The following is a 23878-nucleotide window of genomic DNA, read 5'->3' as shown; positions in this document are numbered from 1 at the left end:
CCACCTGCCTCACGGCTCCAGCCCACCCAGACCCTGGGCCCACCCAGACCCTGGGTCCACCCTGGTCATGGCAGCCTTCCTCTAAGAGCTCCAACCCTGCTTCTCCTGACCAGGCCCAGAAACCTGGGCATCAAGGGGACCACCTTACTTCATCTCCTGTCCACTAGGTCCCAACTCCAGAAGAAAAACAACACAGAACCAAATGTTACTCCTTTTTAGACAAGTGTTCTCAGGTGAGAGGAGGAGACAGACTTTCCATCTTGTAAGTATCCACCAAGGGCCAGACATTATGCTCTGTTTCATGGACAGCAGTAACTATGGGGAGGGACCAGAAATGATTCCTCTAATACAAATAATCACTCACTGAGCACACTTTGACCCTGGGAAAGCTGTAACCCAGAGTTCATCCCCAGGAAACACGATCCCAGGCGCCAGGGCTCCCTGGAAGCTGTGGGAGGGAAGGCTCTGCCCTCCTGGGTCCACCCTAATGTTCCTGCCCTGTCCCCCAACACGCCCTACCCTCCAGCCACAAAATTGTCACTCACTGGGAAGCTCTGCACCAAGCCCTGCCTGGAACCCCCTGCTTAGTACCCTCTGCCTGGTGACTCCTGCTCATCCATCAAGGCACATCTCAAACGGTATCAACTCCACTGTGAAGATGTCCCTGAGACCCATCAAGAGCTGGGAGCCTCCAGCCTTCCTTCCATTGCATCCTGGCCAAACATCCCTTTTCATAACAGTGACACTTAGCCCTTATTATGCCAGCACTCCATGCCATGCTTCCTTGCTTCCTGCCAACTCTTCTTGACTGTGAGCTCCCCCAGGATGAGGCTGGTGTCCTAACCATCTCTAGGTCCCCAGAACCTGCCACAGGGCAGACGTAGTAAACTGTGAGCATCCAGCTTAGTTGTGGGAGACCAGCCCTAGAAACCAGCCAGAGGGTGTTGTTTCTACCCTGATCGCCTCACTCTGTGCTTCCCACCACCCTGGTCCATGGGGGTGATGCAGATTTACCATCAGCCCATCTTGGGAGAAGAAACAAGTGGGGCTTACCACCTGTCCCCCTACCTGTTCAATCAAACTGAATTGAAGTCTGCTCTGGAGCCAAGTCCAGAGAGAGTGGTCTGTTCAAGCAGGTGCAAATCAGGCTGGGTCCACTGGGCCCAGCCCTACTGTGTACATATGAGATGAATATGTCATGTATTATGTGGCCTGCAGTCACTTCCTGAAATGAGAAATTGCTTGTATTTAATTAAATAGGATCAAAATGACTTTTAAGCTGAAGTGATGATTGGTTTGTCTGTGTGTGTGTGTAAGTTTTTGGTGATATAAAACTTTATTAAAAGATTCATAAGCAGGGGCACCTGGGTGTCTCAGTTGGTTAAGCATCTGCCTTTGGCTCAGGTCATTATGCCAGAGTCCTGGGATCAAGCCCCACAGGGAGCCTGCTTCTCTCTCTCCTCCCTGCTCATGCTCTCTTTCACTATCTCTCTTTATCTCTCTCAAATAAATAAATAAAATCTTTAAAAAAAGATTAAAAAGATTCATATGCATAAAATATGAAGAACTCCAAAAGTTCTTCGTATAAGAAATAAGATAAATATATTTATAAGGAAAAGATAAGAAATAAATAATAAGATAATAAGAAAAAGATAAATATCCTAATTCTTTTAAATGGACAAAACACTCAAACAGGTACAAATGGACAATAGGTATATGAAAAGATGCTCAACAGCCTTACCCATCAGCGACATGCAGATTCAAGCCACAATGATATACCATGGCATGCCCAGCATGGCACAAAGTAAAAAGACTGACAATATCAAGATATGGAGCAACTAGAACTCTCATGCGCTGCTGATGGGGGGGGGAGGTGTAAATTGTTTCAACCACTTTGTAAAACTGTGTGACAACTTTTGCTGAAGGAAAAGGTATGCCTCCTCTATGACCCAGCAATTCCACTCCAAGACAAACAGGTGCATATGTTCCATAAGAGACATATAGGAGAATGTTTATAGCAGCTTTATGCATCAGAGCTAAAAACTGGAAACAAGCTAGATAGTCCACCAATGATAGAATGGACAAATACATTGTGATACATTTGTATAGTCTGTGTACATTTCTACACTGTCAATTTAAAAAAATGAGCTACAACTACATTCAACAAGATGCCTCAATCTTAGGAACAATGTCAGGCTAAAGAGTACCTAGTGTGTAATTCCATTTATATCACGTTCAAAACTCTTGTTGGCAATAGAAGTCAGAACAGTGGTTACCCTGGTAAAGGGCATACTGAGGACATCTGGGGTGCTGGAAATGTTCTAGATCTTCATCTAGGAAGTAAAAATTCATCAATTGTTAAAAAACAAATAAACAAACAAACCACAGTTCCCTGAGGCTTGACAAGCCCCGGCTTTGGCCAGGCTCCGTGCTGGGCCCAGGGAAGCAGCAGGGACCACAGCCCCTGCTCAGCAGATCTCGGTCTGGTCACTGCCTTGGGTAGCTGCCCTTCCGTGTCACCTCCACAGACGGAGAAAATGGCCTCTGGTGTTTGTATTGCTTTGCTGGTGTTGTCATGAAGTACCACACACCGAGTGGCTGAAACAATACAAATGGATTGTCTTCAGTTGAGGAGGCTGGAAGTCTGAGATCAAGGTCCCACCAGCGCCCCGCTCTCTTCGAAGGCGCTCAGGAGGATCTGTGACAGGCCTCCCTCCTGGTTCCTTGTAGTTCCTTGGCTTGTGGCAGCGTAACTCTGATCTTCGCATGATGCTCTCCCTGCGTGCACGTCTGTGTCCAAATTTCCCACTTCCATAAGGACACTGGTCATATTGGACTAGGCCCTGCTCTCTATCACCTTATCTTTAATGACTGCAATATCTGCAATGACTCTATCTCCAAGATCACACCCAGAGGTACTGGGGGTGAGGACTGCAACATGTGAATGGGGGGGAGGGGCAGGTACACAATTCAACTTATGACTATGGTGTTAGAAACTATGCCCTTGGCAGGACGACAGCAGCTGCAGGACGGGGGGGGATATGAGTCCCGAGGCCCGGCTGGTGGGAGAGGAGGGGCCGGTCTCTGGGAATGGAGTGACGGACGTGGTCTGGACATGGTTTGGGAAGTGATGAAGCACAGGACCTGAGTTTGAATCCCAACCTCTCCTATAATAACACCTGCCATGGGCTGAGCACTGACTGGACAGGCACCATACTCTTCGCATATAACCACGTCCCAGCTGTAAAGCACATGCCATTTCCGACTTTCGGATGAGGACGCGGAGCCTCGTAGCTGCCCAGAAACACACAGCAAGAAAGTGGCAAAGCCAAGATACACAGCCAGGGCTGACCCCCATGGCCTTTTCCCAGCACACTCCAAGCCTCTTTTCATCTCTCTGAACCTGTTTCCCCGCCTCTAAAACTGGGCCAAAAGGGAGCTGTGAGGATTCAGCAAGATACCTTACCACCAGACACATAGCACGTACTGGCTAAGAGTTTCTTTTCTCTTCCCCACACCCACCTATGCTCACGGAGGAGGCTGCAAAGGGTGAAGCCTTTCCAGTAGCCTCTTCAGACCGAAGTGACCAGGCCTCGGTGTTCCTGGCTCAGAGTCAGTCCTCAGAGCACTACAATAGCAGACCAGCTGTGGGTCGCTTGCCTGGCCTCTGCCGCCGCTTCTCCAGGGAAGGTGTGATCCAGCGGGGCCCCAGCGCAAGGGAAAGGCCAGCACTGAAGAAGCCCCCATTAGACGTGGGATGACCGCATCAGAGCACGGATGAACCCAGAGATGGGCAGGAGAATACAAGAAAGGAAGAAGACAGATTGGTGCACGGGAGGCAAGAAAGATACATGGAATGAACCGGATGCATGGAAGGCTGGATGGATAGGTGGAAAGACAGAACGACGGATGGATGAAGAGACGAACGGACGAACCGACACACAAAATATGTGGGGAAATGGATGAATAGGCAAAAAGGTGGATGGAAAAATAGGTGGGGTGATGAATAGGTGGCCGAGGAAGAGGGGCGGGAAGGCAGGAAGCGGCAGGCTGCCCAGAGAGGAACGTGTGGGGGAACAGACGGATGGGGAAGGGGGTGAAGAAGTTTCTTGGAGTTCGAGGACCACTGTGCGGCAGGATAGGCCCGGCCCGCAGGGGCTTTGCGTCCTCTCCCCACCCGCAGCTAGACCCACTGCACCCCCTCCCTGTTCCACCGGCCTAAGTTTCCCCACTGTGAGAGCCTGCGGCCGCCGCCCCAAACAACGCTGGGGCGCGGGAGGGGCGGGCACCCGGCGGGCGCGGGGCGGGCGCGGGGCGGGCGCGGGGGCGGTCCCGGTGCCCAGCCCGGCCCCGCCCCGGGAGGCGGCCGCCTGGCAGCGCGGAGACCGTGGGCGCCGCGCCGCCGGGAGCACGCAGCGCCGCGGGAGCCCGGCTCGGTGAGCGCAGCGGGGGCCGCAGGGGGCTGCGGGGGCTGCGTGGGCAGGGGGCGCGCTGGGGGGGGGGGTGCCCAGAGGACACGCCCGGAGCTGCCGGGGCCGGGGCTGCTCTCAGTCGGGGGCACCCTCTCCTGCCCGTCCCGGTGAGGCGATGCGGCCGGGGTGGGTCCCTGACGCCCGTCCCCCAGTTTCTTTCACCAAATCCTACTTTGGGTCCCCAGTGATCTGGATCCAGGCCGACCCATTTATTGAGATCCCATCAAAGTTCGCGAATGTTCTCTGAGCTCAGTTTCCAGCTCTGGGTGATGGGAACAGTAGCCTCTCATGCTCAGGACTGCCAGAGTTCAGTGCCGCGGCGGCTGGGGTCAGCCCGGTGCTCAGCCGCGGCGCTCCCAGATGCAGAAGAGCTCTTAGTGGATTCATGCAGTCAGCTGCTACTCAGCACCTGCTCGGCCCAGCGCTGGTCCAGGTGCTGGGGGCACCGCAGTGAACAAGGCCCTCCTGGAGCACGCTTTCCGGTGCTTTGCCAAGGGCTCTGGCATCTGGTCTTTCATGACCACCCCCTGAGGTAGACGGAACACCAGGGTTATTTGGGTCCATTTTACAGCTGTGGATACCGAGGTGCAGTGAGGTTTTAAGGATTTTGCCTAAGGGCACACCCAGTCTTCATCACAAAAAGAAGCATCCCCATAGACTAGCAAGATGGTTCTGGTCCCAGAGACCAGTCCCCAGAACAGAGTCCTGGGTAGAGAAGGGCTCCACTGTGGGGCTGCATCCTCTCCCCTCCCTACAGGGGAATTAGACTCATCCCCTGTGATGACTCGGATTTGGGGTGTCTCCCCACTGTTAAACCCGTGAGTGCCAGTGTTTGTGCGGGGTATGACTGGGTCCCTCACTTGGAACTTTGGAGTACAGGGCAGTGACAACGGAGACCGAAAGATACAGTCCCTATAGCTGTCAGGGTCCCTGCCCCATGACCCCACCAGCAACAACAACCATGGGGCTCATCACTCAGTCACTCAGTGCCCATTCTTTTCTACAGCCAGTAGACAGCATGCAGGGCAGAGACACCATCTCTGTATCCGCAGGGCCTGGCAAACGGCTGGCCCACCAGTCCTGGTTGCTGCCATGATTAATGATGATAATGATGATGATCTGACCCCTGGTGCACGCCTTGTCCTCAGGTGGAGCAGGAGGTGGGGTGGGATGAAGATGGTGACAGTGACTGACAGCCTGGCTCGTTTGAAGTCTGGAGTGAGGAGAGCAGGACCCGCGGTCCTGGACCCCAGGGTTCACGCACCTGACCCTGAAGCCAGCAGAGGGCTTGGACAGACCTGTACTGCCAGCCACCTGCACGGGGCGGGGGGGGGGGGGGGGGGGGGGGAGAACCAGAGGCAGCAGGTGTCAGGGTAGAGGCGGTGCGGCACTCGGAATCGCGTGCGGGTTTCCAAGCCTTTTGGATCCCATGTGGTTTCCTCCTCCTCATCTCCTCCCTCTATTTCTCCTTCTCTCTTCCTCGTCCTCCTCTCCCTCCTCTTCCTTCTACCTCTTTCTCCAGGAAGCCCTCCCCATCTTCCCAGTCAGAAAGCAGTCACCTCCCAGTCTGGTGGGGTTCCCCTGGGCCTGATTTGATCTGTCTTCCTCTGGTACTACACGGGAACTCGGATTTTAAGGAACCGGTAGAGAAACCAGGAATGCTTGGTATAAACCTCAGCTATGCAGTGTGACTTTGGGCCTCAGTATCCAAAGCTGTAAAACCCAAGGCCTGACTGCCTTTGTCTCTGACTCTCTCCAAGGGAGGCAGCAGCTACCTTGAAAGTTCTCAAAATTCTGCAAGGGACAGGTTCACTGGGAAGTCAGAGCATCTCTAATCCTCACCAGGAATTCCCCTTAGTCTGATAATCCACATGACTTGAGACAACTCTAGAATGTTCTTTCTTTTGTTTTTCTCTACAGGTAGACAGATCCTCGGTCTGCATGGATCAGTAGAGGATGAAGGCCAACCCAGCAGGCTCCTCCTCAGAGGCCTGCAGAGCTGCAGGCCAGGGCGAGAAGAGCTGCCCTGTCTGCCAGGCTTGGGGAGGAGTCTCAGGCCTGGGGTCTGAGTCAGGGATTGGCCCTGGGCTGGGTGCAGTTTCAGGACATGGACCAGGGCCTACTACAGTCCTGGGGCCGGGGCTGGGGCTTGGTGCTGTGTCCAGACCTGGGCCAGGGCCCGGTGTGGTTCTAGAACCTGGACCAGGGCCTGGTGCTGGGTCCAGACCTAGGCCGGGGCCCGGTGTGGTTCTAGAACCTGGACCAGGGCCTGGTGCTGCGTCTGGACCTGGACCAGGGCCTGGTGCTGTGTCTGGACATAGGCCAGGGTCTGGTGCTGCTTCAGGACCTGGGCCGGGTCTGGGGCCTGGGCCAGGAGCTGGGTCAGTCCCTGGGCCGGTACCTAAGCCAGGAGCTGCAGCATTACCTGGGCCAGGGGTAGAGCCTAGGCCCAGACGGGGGTCTGGAACTGGGCCCAAACTCAGTGAGCCAGAGACAGCTTCCACATCAGCACCACGGCAGAAGACTCAGGCCACACACAGGCAGGCCCCTCGGCAGAAGGTTCTGGTGACTGGAGGAGGAGGCTATCTGGGCTTTAGCCTGGGTTCCAGCCTGGCCAAGAGTGGCAGTTCTGTCCTACTGCTCGACCTCCGCAGACCGCAGTGGGAGCTGTCCCCAGGGACCGAGTTCATCCAGGTGCAGTGATGAGCGTTTTGGGGGGCGCTGGTGGTGAAGGTGTGGGGACCAGCCCAGGCTGGTGGTGGAGGCATGGGGACAGTGTCTGATGTGAAACCAGTGAAGAGCACAGGCTCTTGGAGTGGGACTATTTAAGCTTTGACCCCTTCCCCGCCGGGCAGCCATGGCCACAAGGCTCCACATCTCTGAGCTTCCGTGTCCTCATCCAGGGAAGAAGACTTCTTATGGGGAGTCACAGCGCGCGTAAAAACAGCAAGCACAGCCCCTGCGACTTAGCTTGATAAATGGGGCCAGTGGTGGTGATGAAGCCAAAGAGGCCCTGTAGAATCATATAGTAACTCTTGCCCCACAGCTTCTCCCACAGGTGCTTGGCCAGGGTGGGGTCAGAGGCCCAGCTCTGGGACCTGGCAAGGTGCACAGTTGGTATCTCTGCCTCGGACCCGAACCTTCTGTCCGCATCTTCCTTCTCTGTTTCAGGCGGATGTCCGCGATGAAGAAGCCCTGTATCGTGCCTTCGAAGGGGTGGACTGTGTCTTCCACGTGGCGTCCTATGGAATGTCCGGTGCTGAGAAGGTGAGCCCCCCACATACAACACCTGGAGTTAGAGCAGGGTTCAGATCCTGGTTCTGCCCACACACCCTCCTTCATGCCGTGTATTCATTATCGCCCTTCACCTAATCCAGGAAGGATTTACATGATACCCGGTCTGCATTTTGCATCCATGGGACCAAATGCCAGTTCTGCTGCTTTCTAGCTTTGGGACCTAGAGCGAGTTAACTTAACCTCTCTGAGCCTCTGTTTCCTCGTTTGTGCTAGTATTCACGTCAGAACCTCCTCGGTGTGTGGGTACCTGTCAAAACATACGGATACCCTTGGGCTCCGAAATCACACTGTGCCTATATTTGCAGCATTGTTCATAATAACAAAACACAGGAAGTAACATCACTTACTATGCCCATCAGTTAAGGACTACTTAAATAAATTGTAAGGTATCCATTGAAATTCTACACAGCCATTCAAAAGAATGAAGTCAGTCAGTATGTGCTGATAATAGAATAATTTCCATGGCACAAAAACAGTGTTTGATATCCTCCTGTTTGTAAAAAAAAAGAAGCAGCAGCAGCTAGGATAAATATTTATATGCTCACACATGTGTATGTGCTGATATTAATAAGTATAGATTATGGGGGCGCCTGGGTGGCTCAGTTGTTAAGCGTCTGCCTTCGGCTCAGGTCATGATCCCAGGGTCGTGGGATCGAGCCCCGCATCGGACTCCCTGCTCAGCGGGAAGCCTGCTTCTCCCTCTCGCACTCCCCCTGCTTCTGTTCCCTCTCTTGCTGTGTCTCTCTGTCAAATAAAAAAATAAAAATAAAAAAATAAAAAAAATAAGTATAGGTTATGTCTAGAAATACACGGACTGTAACAATAACGGTGGTTGCCTCTGTGGGGGGGTGGGAGGGGAGGCAGGAATCAGGAGTGGGAAGGAAATTTTCTTTTTCCCGTACACCCTTTTTACTGTTTTTTTTACTGTTAGGATTTTTTTTAATATTCTATTTTTTTATTTAATATATTTTTTAGTATGTTATTTATTGAGAGAGGGCAAGGGGGAGAGGCAGAGGGAGAGGGAGAGAGAGAATCTCAAGCAGACGCGGCACTGAGACTGGAGCCCAATAGAGGGCTCGATCCCACGACCCTGAGATCATGACCTGAGCTGAAATCAAGAGTTGGTCGCCTTGGGGCGCCTGGGTGGCTCAGCTGTTAAGCGTCTGCCTTCGGCTCAGGTCATGATCCCAGGGTCCTGGGGTCAAACCCTGCATCGGGCTCCCTGCTCGGCAGGAAGCCTGCTTCTCCCTGTCCCACTCCCCCTGCTTGTGTTCTCTCTCTCGCTGTGTCTCTCTCTGTCAAATAAATAAAATCTTAAAAAAAAAAAAAAAAAAGAGTCGGTCGCCTAACCGACTGAGCCACCCAGGCGCCCCTATTTGAGTTATGTTTAACTTTGCAATTGTATTACCTATTAAACAAAAACAACTGCAGTGAGAATAAATATAGTTTAAAAATTGACACAGAACCCACGTCCGGGTTGGTTGTGAGAATTAAGTGAGACGTAAAGGCTTCTCCCTGTCCCAGGAAACACAAGCAGCTCTCTCTGTGTAGACAGAACCTCGCTAGAACATGAACAGTGTTACCCTGTCCGTCCGACGGCTAAGGAAACCCAGACTGGCAGAGTGAGGAAATGATCCAACACATTTTGGATCCCTTTTCTGTGTCACACACTGTACCCAGTCCTGCCACGGGTGTATTCAGTCCTGCCGACCACCCGAGGGGGTCTGCCGTCACTTCACAGACGAGGGGGCTGAGGGCCGCCCCGGGAGACCGTGGCAGAGCTGGGCACCAGGGCCCAGGGCTCCTGCACTCAGATCCCTGCGGCCGAGCCCGACATCCTGCAGCCCCCGCCCGGCCCCACCCTAAGCCCACCTTACGGCCTCCGTGGCCTCCTCGAGGAGGTCTGAGCAGCACCACCACTTTCCCACCTCCCTCTTGTCTTTTAGCTGCAAAAAGAGCAGATTGAGTCTATAAATGTTGGAGGCACCAAAGTAGTGATCAATGGTAGGCACTCAGAGCTCAGTGTGGCCTGCTGTGTGTTTCCTGCTTCTGTCCCCTTTCCTGCCACAGGCCCAGCTCTGGGGCCAGGGGAGGGGAGGAGAGGTGGGACCCTCCTCCCCTCCCCCTGCCCACCCCAGCGGAGGGCCTGTGGGCAGCACATCCTAACTGTGCTGTGGACCTGCCCGGGCCCGCACGGGGGGTGGGTCAGCGTGGCCACAGCCTGTCTGGGGACACAGGCAGCGCGGGGTTTGCATTTCAGGGATTAAGGGTTAGAAAAGTCACTGAAATACAAGACCCACATCTGAGTTCTCTGGGCATGCGACATCCTGTTTTTCTCTCTGATTCTAGAGTGTCTTTTTTTCTGTGCCCCCATCGAGTGAGACTTTCTTCTGACTGGTCCCCTGCAAGGTAGCTCAGGGCCCAGGGCCATCCTGGGGAGGAGTGAGCCAGCCTGGCCCCCAGGGCCTCACAGAGCAGGGATTGACCCATCCCCCTCCCCTCCTGAGCATCTCTGGATTCTGGGCCAGGGGCCAGGACGTGTGTCCAAGACTGGGTCCCAGTGGGCACCTCCTCAGCCAACTCCCACTCATGTTGGCCGTGTGCGTGTGCGTGTGTGTTGCTGCGTGCGCCCCTGTCACTGCAGTCTGTGTCCGTCGGCGGGTCCCAAGGCTCATCTACACCAGCACGGTCAACGTCGTGTTCGGCGGGAAGCCCATAGAACAGGGTGATGAGGACTCTGTGCCATATTTCCCACTGGAGAAGGTACGTGGCTTCCAGGAGAGGTGGGCGGGGCCACTGGGCAGGGATGGGTGGAAACCAGGGTCAACCTCACGACTCAGGGTGAGCCCCATGAAGAAGGGGTCCCCAAAACTGAGTAGCACAAGCCTTCTCCTATTTCAGCTGGTCATGCCAGCAGGGGGTTTGCAATCCCACAGACCTGGCCTTGAGCCAGCCAGGCCATGTTCTACCTGTGGGACTCTGCACAAGTCACTTTACTCTGAGCCTCTATTTCTTCATCCGGTCGTGACCACTCCACCCCGTGGGTGTGTGGCGAGCAGGAAATGAGATGATGTATGTGAAAAAGCCACGGACACTAAAGAACCAACTGCAAATAGTCCATCCAGCCCACGTGCGGCATCCGCATCCCAGAGCAAGCCCTGGGGGCCGGCAAGAGCCTCCCTGAGTAGAGGGATCCTGGTTGTCACTGCTCTGAACTCTGCTCCTGTCGCTCCCACCCCGGGGGGGGAAGAAAAGCACGGGGGCTCAGGGCCCCAGGGGGGTCCCCAGAATTTGACCCCTGTGTCGTCTGAAGCAGAGGGGCAGGCCCAGTGCCGGGTGGGCTGGGCAGGCTTCCCCAGCAGGGTCACTGACCCCTGCCTGGTGGCTCCCTTCTCCCTTCCTCTGGCAGCACGTGGACCACTACTCACGAACCAAAGCCATCGCTGACCAGTTGACCCTCATGGCCAACGGAACACCTCTCCCAGGTGAGTATCGTGGGGCCCTGCTGCCGCCCCCAGAGTGCACGGGGGAGTGCGGCTTTTAGCTTCTGTGTCTCTGAGGCTCACCTTCCTTCAATAGGACAGCTCCCCAGGGCCTTCAGCCCTCATCACTCCACAAATTCTGAACACCTGCTGTGTGCCCGAACCCACTAGGGATACGGTCCCGAGAAAGTCAGGTGCAGTTCTGCCCTGTCCTCGTGTTGCTCACGGTCTTGAGTGGACCAAGAGACTGGATAGAAGTGGGTCTTTTTTCTGCCACGTGGGAGTGGATCTCTCCATTCTCTCAAATAAATAAATCTTAAAAAAAAAAAAAAAGAATATGGACAGGTGTAAGTATGACACAGTAGCTTCTCCCACACACGGGCTTAGACTGAAGTGAGTTCAAATCCCGACACCACCACCTCTTAGCTTTGTGATGTGATCTTGGGCAGTATCCTTTTTTCCATGCCTCAGGTTCCTCATCTGTAACAAAATGCGGGTGAGTAGAATCTACCTCGAAGAGCTTTTATGAGAATAAAATAATAACAGGCAGTTGCCTGTTTAAAAGGAAGAAAAAAGAATATGGACAGTTTGCATTTACCGAGCACTTGCTATATGCCCGGCCCTGTTTTACATGCTAATTTTATTTTATTTTATTTATTTATTTTTTTAAGATTTTATTTATTTATTTGACAGAGACAGCGAGAGCAGGAATACAAGCAGGGGGAGTGGGAGAGGGAGAAGCAGGCTTCCCGCCGAGCAGGGAGCCCGATGTGGGACTCGATCCCAGGACCCTGGGATCATGACCTGAGCCGAAGGCAGACGCTTAACGACTGAGCCACCCAGGCGCCCCTACATGCTAATTTTATATGCAAGTTTCCCAGTAACTCTTTACAGCATCCATGCGAGCTAAGAACCTGAGGGATCCCCTGCTTTCCAAACTGAGGAGCCAGATTGATTTGGAGAGCGAGGGATGCTTGCAACTATAATCCATGGATTTACGGGGGATGAGGCTGAGGCTAAGGGGTGAACTGACTTCGTCAAGGTCACATAGCTATTAGGTGGCAGAGGTGGGATTTGAACCCCCCACCCCGACACCAGGGGGGTCTAACACCAGAGCCTGGATCTGAACCATCGTGCTTCACTGTAGCCACAGTTGAGCAGGCCATTGAGCATGGGTTCTTTTCCATAAAACCCTCCCCACCCTACCCTGGCACCCTGGACCTATCAGGCCTTGACCCCTGATCCCAGTGGGAACACACATCCAGCTGTGTTTTCCCAGGGGTTTGACCCTGGGTGGTTGACTTCTTTTCTCTGCCTGGGACCTTCTCTGGCTAGACCAGCAGCCTGCTAACCAGACACTTAATCCTTTGGCCAAGAATTATTTATACGAGCATCCCCAGCTTTCCGTGGTCAGGAGTCATGGATACTCTGAGCTCCGCCCCTCTGTGACGTAGCTGCCCAGCGCCCCGCCAGCCAATGTCAACTGCAATCAGACCTCCCCCCCCACCATGCCCAGGTGACCCAGAGTTTAAAATTAGCTGCAGGCTGTTTACAGAAAAGCTCACCTGATACCTGCCTTCCAGGAGTCCAGCCATGGTCACCCTGGGTGATTTCCAGTCCCTGCTAACACAAGCTGGTCCCTGAGACTCTGCCTCTGACCCAGCATGGAGGGCCCCGGTCTCTGAAGCAGAGCCCCAAGACTGCAAATCTCAGCTCAGTACAAACGGGACAATGGACAGCAAACTTGGTGGCTTAAAACTGAAATGTGTTCTCTCATGGTTCTCACAATTCACAGTCAGGTGTCTGAGACCAAGTTGGGCTGCACTCCCACCAAAGGCTCTAGGGGAGAACCTCCTTGTCTCAGCAGTTTATGGTGGCCCCACTCATTCCTTGGGGTCCACGTGTCTCTTCTCTGTGAGTCCCTTATAAGGACTCACGTTGGATTTGGGGCTCACCGGATAATTCAAGATGATCTCATTTTGAGATCCTTAATTACATCTGCAAAGACACTCTTCCAAATCCGGTCATATCCACAGGTTGTGGGATGTGGACATATCTTTTCGGGGGCCACCACTCAACCCACTCTACTGGCCTCATGGTAAAGTGAGGATATTGGCGGGGAAGCAGTCAGGGTGTTTGGCTATGACCCAAGACACCGGCCCTGGCTAAGTTGCCAGGAAAAGGAACTTAGAGTGGAAGGATGTGGGATCGTTTCTGGAAAATATATTTCCAGAAAAATGACTACCAGGGCTTGGAAAGGATAGGGTTGGGGAAGCTCCAGGGACTGGGTGGCAGGAGCTGGTGACCAGTCTCTTCAGGGTGAACCCATTCATAGGATTTTAGATCCTGGTGTCGGTGATGCTGAGAGTCACGTTCTTGGGTGAGAATATGTCATGGACCCAGCTTGAGTCCCATGGCCACCACCTCAGGAGAGAGTGAGGCATCTGGCACATCCAGACTGACAGCCCCCTAAGACTTTGTGCAGAGGGGGAGGGGCCCCCAAAGGAAGATGCTGTACACTGTACAATGGGTGCAGTTGACTCTCAGGGGAGTCAAAGGAAATTACATCTATCGAGTGCCGGGTAAACTCATGGGCCGCGTACATATCTGCATCCAGGTCTTACCTCTGGTTACTGGCCTGTGAGTGTCATGAGGGCAGGGACCATTTCTTGGTTATCCTTGGATTCCCGGGGCCCAGTGCTGGGGGTAGAGGTCGGGCAACTTCTGAATGTTGTTTGTTAAATGACTAACAGATTGAGAATACTTGAATAAGGAAACCCCAAGGGCCTGTCTTCCCTGCTAACCTGTCCAGGCAAGGACCAGAAGGTGTGGACAGCATTTCTGTGTGTCTCTCCCTGCTGGGCCACCCCTCCCCGGGTCCCTGACTACCCTCCTTGTGTCCTAGGAGGAGGCACTCTGCGGACGTGTGTGCTCCGACCCCCAGGGATCTATGGCCCTGAAGAGCAGAGGCACCTGCCCCGCGTGGCGGTATGTCAGCCCAGCCCCGGCCCTGAGACTCAGGATGAATCTGGCTGCTGTGTGCATGGATTGGGGCCCTTCCAGTCCACAGTCACTGTGTTGGTCTTGGGGCAACGTCCTGAGCCTGCGGCTCTTAGTTCTGGGAGCTGTCCCTACCCCTAGCAGACCCACCAGGAACAAAGGTCTCAGTGTGTGCCTGCCAGGGTTAGGCACAGGTCGGGGAGTCCCGGAGCTATGACCCCAAAGAGGCAGAGGCAGGCTGTTGTCCCTCCTCAGATGTGGGCTCCCTGGTGGCCAGATGCCTCATCCCGTGCTGCCAGCACAAGGGTCTTCAAATAGGAAGCCCCTCTCCAGGGAGAGTCAGGTGCCAGCGACAGAGCTACGAGGGACTGTAGGCCTTGTCCTCAGATTGCTCACAGCCTGGTCGGGAGACAGGAGGCACCGTCACAGAACCAGTGTGGCCAGGGCTACATGGAGGGAAGAATGAGAATACGGGAGCACAGCAGAGGGAGCCTGGCAGGGGAGGTCCAGGATGATGCCTGTGCTGTTTGGAAAGGGAAGAAAGAGTGAACCAAGGAAATGGGGTGGGAGAGGGAAGGTGGTCCAAACGGGGCAGGCAGCTTGGGTACAAACCCGGGAATGAGAAAGGGCGCTGCTCGGGGCTTTGCGACAGGTTAGTGAGCAGAACAGAGGATTCCTGCCCTTGTGGGGCTTATATTCTCCCAGGAGATGGGTAATAAACATGATACATGATAAGGGGTGTTTGAAGGTGCAAGGTGCGTTGGAAAAATGATGGAAAAGGGAAGCAGGGTGTGGGAGCTGGGCGCCCGGGCAGCCGGGGAGCCTCATCAAGCAGGTGGCAGGGTGCATCACACCAGGTTGGAGGGACAGCCTTCCAGGCAGAGGGAAGTCCGAAGCCCCGAGATGGGAGCCTGCCGCACATGCCGCGGGGAGCCCGTGTGGCTGGAGCTGAGTGGGCAAGGGAGTTTATAGCAGACAGTCGGAGGGTAGCTGGGCCAGAGCAGAAGGGCCCCCTCGGCTGTTGTCGAGACTTCTTTTGGCAGCGTGGGCGTCCAGAAGGTTCTGAGCAGGAAGACACAGGATCTAAGATTCAGGGGGATCCCCCTGGCTGTGTGGAGAACAACTGCAGGGACTGTGGATGGAAGTGGGGACCAGTTCGGAGGCTCTTTCGGTCTCCAGGTAGAAAAGAGGGGCAGCAGTTGGGGCGGTGAGAAGCAGGGGGATTCTGGATAGTGTTGAGCCAACTGGATTTGCAGATGAGTTGGGCGTGGAATGGAGAGAAGGGAAGGCCAACGGAGGCCCCAGGGTTTCAGCCTGAGCCGCAGAGTCCTGTCTAGTGAGATGGGGTTGGGGGGGGGGGGGCTTGACCAGGAGCTGGAAGGTCAGGCGCTCGCTCCAGGACACGGACAAGTGACCACCCCATGGAGACATCGGGACATGGGTCTAGGGCAAAGGGGTCTGGCCTGGAGCTAGAAATGTGGGAGCCATCATCATATAAATGGTATTCAAAGCCACTCCAGACTTGAGTCTGTGTTTATCACCCCCTCCAGAGCCACATCAAGAAGAGGCTATTCATGTTCCGATTTGGGGACCGCAGGACACGGATGAACTGGGTCCACGTGCACAATCTGGTTCAGGCACACGTGCTGGCGGCTGAGGCCCTCACCGCGGCCAAGAGCTATGTGGCCGTGAGTCTCCTGCAGTGCTGTCCCCACCTTCCCCCCCAGCTGGCTATGGGCAGGGTACCCCATCCCTAGGGGACTCCTGGCTCACATACATTTCACCCCAACTCAAGATGGTCGGTGGGACTGTAGGCTCAGGGAAGCTCGGGGTGAGGGGCTCTTTATAGAGCATCATTAGCTCCTTGCAGTGACCCTGTGATGTAGGTGTTGTTGGTCCTGAAGTCATGGTCACCGAATGCTAAGCATTTTATATACACCATCCCGTGTAATCTTCACAATAGCCCAAGAGGGAGACCCTGTTATTTTCTTCCCATTTCTCAGATGAAGGACCTGAGGTACAGAGAGGTTAAGTGACTCTATTGAGGTCACACAGCCAGTCAGGGTGGCAGCCTCAGAATTCAAAGGGAATTGCCCAGGTCTGTCCCTAGGGCTGGGGAATGGCCATGACTCCTCAGTGGCTGCTCAGGAGAATTGGGGAGATCGGGGCAGCTGCTGAGCCATCTGAAAGGGTGGGGTCAGGCTGGGGAGCAGATGCCTCACTGTCCCCCTCCCTGTGTGTCCCCTCAGAGTGGCCAGGCATACTATATCAATGATGGGGAGAGTGTCAACCTCTTCGAATGGATGGCCCCGCTGGTAGGTGTCCAGACATCCACCCACCCCCACCCCGAGTGAGGATTCAGGGATTCTGCACATCTTCTCTCCTTGTCATCCTTTCCTCCATCCAGAAAATCAGAAGCTTTCACATTAAAAACCAGCTCTGGTGATAGTGTCCACTGGGCAACACTGAAACAGGCTAGAGCTGGGTGTGGCTGCCTCTTTGGGGGACCATGTACTCCCCTGGGTTGCCATAGTCCCTCCCAGCCTGACTCCTGATTTATGTTGACTTGCCCTGTGTGTGTTTGCTTGTGACACCCCCATACTGTGTGACAAAGCTCCACAAGGGGTAAGTAGAAGGTAAACTGAAGCACAGAGGGAGGTGTTGCCCCTGGGGCTTCCTATGCTGCCACCCTTCGGAGAACCCTGGCCTCCTCATCCAGTACCCTACAGACCCCTTCTTGGGGCCAGGGCTGCCTGGAAGGGGTCAACCAGCAGCCCCGTGCTGGAGGATCCATCCTGTGGCATTCAGGCACATCAATGTCAACAGCTTTATTGAGATATTATTCATATACTGTACGATTCACCTATTTAAAGCACATAATTCGATGGTTTTTCATATATTCAGTGTTGTGCAACCATCACCATAATCAATTTTAGAATATTTCCTCATCCTCCAAAAAAGAACTCCCCCCGCAAAATTATGCCTTTACCCCAATCCCACCCCAAGCCCCATACAACTCCTAGTCTACTCTCTGTTTCTGTAGACTTGCCTCTTTGGACATGTCCTGTAAGTGAAATCATACAATATGTGAACGATTGTGTTAGGCTTCTTTCATTTGACCTCATGCCTTCAAAGTGCATCCATGTGTAGCCTGCATCCTTTCAGTATTCATTCCATTCTATTGCCAAAAAATATTCCCTTCTAGGGATATACCACATCTTGTTACTCTTTTCATCAGTTGATAGAACTAGGGGTTTTCTACTTTGGGGCTCCTATGAAAATGCCACTGTGAACATTAGTATATACATATTTTGTGTACGTATGTTTTCATTTCCCTTGGGTGTGTACCCCGGGGTGGTAGTGCTGGGTCTGGTGGTAGCTCTCTGTTTAAATTTTTTTTTTAAACATTTTATTTATTTATTTGACAGAGAGACACAGCAAGAGAGTGAACACAAGTAGGGGGAGTGGGAGAGGGAGAAGCAGACTTCCCGCAGAGCAGGGAGCCCGATGCGGGGCTTGACTCCAGAACCCTGGGATCATGACCTGAGCTGAAGGCAGACATCTAACAACTGAGCCACCCAGGCGCCCCTCTGTTTAAATTTTTGAGGAACTGCTGCACTGTGACGATGCGTTTGGTGGCAGGCAATGTCAGTAGTCACTAAATGATGTGAATGATCCCAGGTTAAAAACCGACCCATGCATTTAAGCCCAACTTGACTTTTCTAGATCAAAACTTTCCATTTCAAGACTGGCGCAGGGTTGGGGCTCGCTGTGGGGTTTTTCCCCCTTGGGTGGCCGAGTGGTACCTCTGCTCACCCCCAGGGTAAAGAGAACATGTGGCCTTTCCACACTGGCCCCCGGAAGACCTGTTCTCATCTCGAGCCATGTTTCCTTGCAGTTTGAGGAGCTAGGGTACAGCCAGCCCTGGATCCAGGTGCCTACTTCCTGGGTTTACCTAACAGGTAAGGAAAAGAGTATGCGTAGTAAAATCCCTCCATGAGCCGGGTACATATGCATCACCTCATTTCAGACCCAGGGCCAGGACTAGGTGGAGGTGGATGAGGCACTGAGGGCGCAAAATTTCAGGAGACCATCACTCTCGTGGGCAGGTGCTCCGAGCCCAATCTGCCCTTGCCTGGCAGCCTCCTCACCCTCGTCCTGGCCCAGTATAAACCCTGTCCAACTGCAAGGTGGGTGTGATTGGGCCACAGTGAGAAAGCGGGACAGGCAGAATTCACACCTGGGCTTGGCCGGCCCCGTGGCCCGTGGTGGGAGGCATCATGCCAGTCAGGCGGAGAGGGAGCCCTGGGGCCGCCTTGTCCCCTGAGGTCACCCCGAAGTCAAGGCTGCTTTTGGGGTCTGTGAAGTTTCCTCCTCACCCTTCAGGTCTGCCTCTAACTCTCACCACCCTGCCCTCCATCACCACCTCTGCTGGCCTCCTTCCAGCTGGAACGCAGACCAAGGGCCAGGCACGGTGTGGTCAGCCCGAGGGGACAATGACCCTCAAGTCACAAACAGCTGCATTCCTGGAAGACCTTAGCTATAGATCTGTTCTATTTTAAGTGCACTGGGATGCTTGCCATTTAAAGCAGGGATCTGCCAACTTTTGCCCACAGGCCACACATGCGGGGTGACTTCTCATGTCCAGCGTTGCCACAGTGACTGATGCTCTTTGACCCCCAGATGGGAAAAGATCTGCCACCAGTTCTGATAGTTTTACAGGATTATATATACATTTCCAGTTCCTCGCGAGCTAACTAGCACCCACTAGTTCGTAACTCCGCACATCTGAATCACTGGGGAGCTTATAAAATATCAAAATGCCTCAGTGGCCCCCCAGACCCACTACATCAGCAGCAGCAAGAGGAAAGGGGCGGGGGAAGCATGAGCATTTTTAAAAGTGGTCCAGTGTGCCACCCAGATTAAGAACTTCTGCTCCAACTTCTCTCTCTCTTCCTCAAGAGACCACACTGGAATAGAAGTGAGTGAAAGGAGGAGGCATGATTTGAGCTGTGAATCTGCTCTATTTTCAAATGTCAGTCCTTTAATATTAACGACAACTTGCTTGTGACACACTTCATAGCCAAACAAGGCCCCCCGGCGCGTGCTGAGAGCTGCTGATTTAAAGGAATCCAAGGACGGGAATTTGGCAAAGTGAAGAGACGCGCCCCCCCCTCCCCGCAGCAAAGCAAATAATGCCCCCAACTGATTTGTCCCCGAGGGCCTCCCCGGAGCTTGCACGGAGGGAGGCACCCTGGTCATTGGCCCCTGTCTCCCTCACAGCCGCTGTGATGGAGTATTTGCACCTGGCCCTGAGGCCCATCTACAGCGTCCCCCCACTGCTCACCCGGAGCGAGGTAAGGGGGCTGCTGCTGGGGTGGTTCCTGTTCCACACCCCCACTGGCCCCTCCCTTCACCCCTTTGATGCCATAACAGGATGCTTGTCTGAGGTCTCAGAACCTTCCAGGTGGGCCCAAATCTAGCACTAGCTTCTTTAGAATCTTCCCAACCTCTGGGCTTTTGCTTAGGCTGTGCTCTCTTGGTCTGAAATGCAATGAGCTTGGAGCCTGTCCCTCATCCCTGCCACTTTGTTCTTAAGCAGCATATCTTCGCTGCCAGACTGGAGGCTCCCAAAGGCAGATTCGGTAACTTTCACGTTTTTGAATGCCACCCACCGGCGCCACCAACTCTCAGGACAACGTGCCCATGGAGCCTGGTGCCTCTAGGTGCACCATGCTTACTGAATAATAAGTATATATTAAGTGCCTACTGTGTCCAGAATACTATTCTCAAATGCGGATGATGCAGTTTTCTATTAGCACATATAGTTTTTAAAAGAGGACTTTTTATTTGTCATAGAGAGAGCACAAGCAGGGGGAGCGGCAGGCAGAGGGAGAAGCAGACTCCCCACTGAGCAAGGAGCCCAATGCAGAACTCCATCCCAGGACCCTGGGATCATGACCTGAGCCGAGCGCAGACGCTTAACCAACTGAGCCACGAATTTATTTAGAGAGAGCGCGCGTGCAAGTGGGGGGAGGGGCAGAGGGAAAGGGAGAGAGACTCTCAAGCAGACTCAGCGCTGAGCACGGAGCCCTACTCAGGGCTCAACCTCATGACCCTGGAATCATGACCCCTGAGATCATGACCTGAGCTGAAATCAAGAGTCGAAACTTAACCAACTGAGCCACCCAGGAGCCCCGAAAAGAGAGGATGTTTTAATGAAGATTATAAAGTGTTTGGCATTACTTGCAAAATCCTCCTAGTTCACCCTCTCACCTGATTCTCTCTGATGTCCTGCTAAGTTAGGAAGGGCAAGAGATTATGATCATGTTTTATGATAAACTGAGCACTAGAGAAGTTAGTGACTTGTCCAAGGCCACACGGTTCTGGCATTGGCTTCGTACTTAAGCTCAGTGCTGTCTGACTCAGAGAGAGCATGGGCCACAGAAAGAAGCACTTCTCTGTGGTTTCTCCTCTGGGCCCTCCGGACTCCCAGAGGAAAGGGAATGACAAGAGTAGCCATCTATTGAGTGATGGATATTCCAGGCATTGTGCATTGTGCATTGTCTCATTTCATTTTCACTACTAAATTATAGATTGTTATCTCCATTTCCAGAGGAAATGAGACACACAGGGCTGAAATAATCAGCCCATGAGTATTCAACTTAAGTAGCAGAGCTGATATTCGAACCCAGACCAGACCTAAATGATTTCAAGCTTAACCATCAACTTGTGAAATGACTCAGGAATCACAATCATGTAAATTAGCTGCCAAAGTGCTGAATTGTGGTTGGGTGGGAATTAACACCCCCCACCCCCCCACCCCCCGCCCCTCTGGTTTCACTTACAGGTTTCCCTGTTCAGCGAAGGGGTAAAGGATCCCTACTTAGCTAAGGAGGTTTCTGGGCGCTGTGGCTCGGGCGCCCTCTGCTGGTCAGTCTGTGACACACCAACCAGCCCTCCAGTTTCAGTCTGATTCATTGAACATTTTTTGAGCACCCACTGTGTGCCAGGCATTGTGCTGAGTAGTGGAGGCAAGACATAGCCCTTACCTCAAGGGGCTCACAGTCCAAAGGGAAAGACAGCTCCGTAACCAGGCAACTCAGCACACTGTGATAAGAGTTATACCGGAGGAAACTATGAGGAACTTCAGAGCACACAGAAGGGGCACCTAAGCCAGTTCTGGGGAAGTTAAGGGGACTTCTCAAAGGAAGGTGACATCTAAGCCTGAGAGCATTGTGTCCAGGACCCTGCTGATCTAGTTCCCAGCTGTATCCCCCAAGGTTCTGACCTTAATACCTGGGGCAAAAAGGGACAAGATTGCCCTCTCCCCGGCAAGCATACAAGACCAGCAGCTTAGGGGCGCCTGGGTGGCTTAGTCGTTAGGCATCTGCCTTCGGCTCAGGTCATGATCCCAAGATCCTGGGATGAAGCCCTGCATCGGGCTCCCTGCTCTGCGGGAAGCCTGCTTCTCCCCCTGCTTGTGTTCCCCTCTCGCTGTCTCTCTCTGTCAAATGGATAAATAAATCTTAAAAACAAACAAACAAAAGACCAGCAGCTTGGCCAGAGGGGCTGTTTCAGTGCCATGGGAGAATCCAGCAGCTCTCTCCGACCCCTTCCCAGGGTCCAGCAGAGGAACAACAGAGAAAGAAATGAGGTGGGAGGGCATCCTCCCAGTCCCAGCATAGCAGGGAAGAGCATGGGCAAGTCACTTAACCTCTGTTTTTAATTTTCAAATATGCAAAGAGAAAAAAGCAAATATGTAAAGAGGAGATGGTGGTAGCACCACCTCAGGGGGTTAAATAAACTAAGGCCTAGAAAGGATTTAGCCCAGGCCAAGCACGGTGCCTGTTCAGTTACTGATAGCTTTCAGTACTGCCCTTGAAACCTCTGGGCCCAGCAGTGGGAAGAAACGCCGCCCAGAGCCTGGAGAGTAATCGCTTCTGTATAATTGAATTCCTCTCTTTGGTAAGCTTAACCAGGGAGGGCGCAAGCAGGCTGCGCCCTGGGAAGTCTAGAGCATTTCCTGGGGTTATTTTTCCGGAGAGCAGGACCCAGGCCACAGACAGGGCGGTCAGCTTCTCCTAGTGCATACCCAAGAATGTGCAAGTGCCGGCTGAGTCCCAACACCGTGTTAGGCCGGGGAAGGGAAACTGCAGAGGTGGGACCTTCACTTTTGGGGGACTGAGAAGTTCAGTTAGGCTGGGGGAGATCCAGAAAAGGCCTCCTGGAGGAGGCGCCCTCGAAGAAAATGGAGATGGGAGGGAAAAAAGGAAATCTTCCGTGAGGAGGGCATCGCAGGAGCAAGATCCAGCTCACGGGTTCTCTGAAACTGCCGTGCAGCAGAGGGAAACCTCTGCCCTCTTTACCTTTTCGGTAAAACAAGGTAGAGTGTGCTTCCCACCCGCAGAGCCCCGCCCCTCGGCAGCCCCGCCTCTCTCCCCGCAGGTGCGCAGCGTGGCCGTGACGCACACCTTCCAGATCGCTAAAGCCCGCGCGCAGCTGGGCTACGCGCCAGACAAGTTCCGCTTCGCCGACGTCGTGGAACAATACGTGCGGTCCACGAGCCAGCGGCCCTGCGGCTCTTCGGCGCGGACACTCCTACGGCTGCTGCTCGGGCTGCTGCTGCTGCTCGGGCTGCTCGCCCTGGCCCTGCACCTGCTAGGCCTGCAGCCGTCCTTCGTCTGAAGTTCGTCACTGGCCGGAGTCGGCTCCTGCCTCTCCTCCATCTTCCGGGCTTGCCCCGCCCGTTTCCCCGCCCACACCCCGCCCTCTGGGCTTGGACCCGCCCCTGGATCTTGACTCCGCCCCTGTCCTGCCTTCCGGGCTTGGGCTCGCCCCCGTGCCCTTGCTCCGCCCACACCCCGCCCTCTGGGCTTGATCCCGCCCCCTGAATCTTGACTCCGCCCCAGTCCTGATCTCCGGGCCTGGGCACGCCTCTGCTCCGCCTCTTGAGCCATGGCCCCGCCTTCTGGGTCTTGGCCTGGCCGGGTTACTGAGCAGGTAGCCGCACAGCCTCGTCCGCCTTCCCGGCCTTCACTCCCCTCTCTGCCCCGAATTCTCCCCTGCTCTGGTTCCGCCCTCTTTCTGGCCGGATCGGTAGGATTGCGCCCTCCCCTTCGTTTCTCCTTCCGACTGGCCCTGCTCCTCCCTCTGGATCTGGCCCCTCCCCTCTTCTAATTGTAATTCGGCAATAGCCCCGCCCTCTCCCTCTCTGAGTCCCCGCCCCTCTCCAGCCACGCCTCCTAGGTGAGTTCCTGGGGCCTGGCCGGAGTCGTCTCTAGAGGCCAAGTGCAGGTGTGTTTGCCGTTTTCCCGGTCTGCTGCTGCCTCTCTAGGGACACTGGACCCTCCTCGCCGCTCAGGCTCCTCTGTGCTTGTCCTGAGATCCTCTTGAGATGTTGGAATAGACTCATTCTAGGAGAATTGCCTTTGATCTGCTGCTACCTTAATGTTTTGGGTTCACTCAGTCATGCATGTCTCCCTGTGTGTTGATAGTCAGGGTTGGAGGGTCACCTGAGACCCAGGCTTCTGCCTAACCCAGCCTAGCCTTTTTGGGTTTCCGGCTTACTAGCCTGGGGCTGACTTAGCTTAGTAAGCACAGACTTCTGTACCGGCAAGGATCTAA

General features: G+C 54.1%; 2 protein-coding genes across 2 annotated transcripts in view; both read left to right on the top strand.

Annotated features, from left to right (window-relative positions):
* VWA3A (von Willebrand factor A domain containing 3A) overlaps positions 1–615 on the top strand; it is a 63414-nt gene extending 62799 nt beyond the window's left edge. The window contains exons 33-34 of the mRNA XM_034988083.1: positions 168–233; positions 527–615. Coding sequence (XP_034843974.1) covers positions 168–219 — 52 coding nt within the window. The 3' untranslated portion in view covers positions 220–233; positions 527–615. The remainder of the gene's footprint in view (positions 1–167; positions 234–526) is intronic.
* Positions 183–23809, top strand: SDR42E2 (short chain dehydrogenase/reductase family 42E, member 2). Its single transcript, XM_034988084.1, has 12 exons — positions 183–262; positions 6393–7166; positions 7644–7739; positions 9716–9773; positions 10414–10532; positions 11179–11254; positions 14157–14239; positions 15802–15939; positions 16501–16566; positions 18150–18213; positions 19535–19608; positions 22700–23809. Exons 2-12 carry the CDS (start codon positions 6429–6431, stop codon positions 22937–22939), a joined length of 1752 nt encoding a protein of 583 aa, XP_034843975.1. The 5' UTR covers positions 183–262; positions 6393–6428; the 3' UTR covers positions 22940–23809.
* Positions 23810–23878: the final 69 nt, after the last annotated feature.

Source organism: Mirounga leonina, unplaced genomic scaffold (genome assembly GCF_011800145.1).
Source record: "Mirounga leonina isolate KUSES-001 unplaced genomic scaffold, KU_Mleo_1.0 Mir_448, whole genome shotgun sequence".
NCBI classification, from domain to species: domain Eukaryota; kingdom Metazoa; phylum Chordata; class Mammalia; order Carnivora; family Phocidae; genus Mirounga; species Mirounga leonina.
The sequence above is the reverse complement of the archived record's forward strand: the minus strand, read 5'-3'. Positions and strand labels throughout refer to the sequence as shown.

Excerpts from the sequence above, each read along its gene's own strand:
- SDR42E2 (XM_034988084.1), top strand. The coding sequence starts at position 6,429 with ATGAAGGCCAACCCAGCAGGCTCCTCCTCAGAGGCCTGCAGAGCTGCA. Across the intron at positions 7,740-9,715 it reads GAATGTCCGGTGCTGAGAAG|CTGCAAAAAGAGCAGATTGA; the intron begins GTGAGCCCCCCA and ends CTTGTCTTTTAG. Across the intron at positions 18,214-19,534 it reads TTCCTGGGTTTACCTAACAG|CCGCTGTGATGGAGTATTTG; the intron begins GTAAGGAAAAGA and ends TCTCCCTCACAG.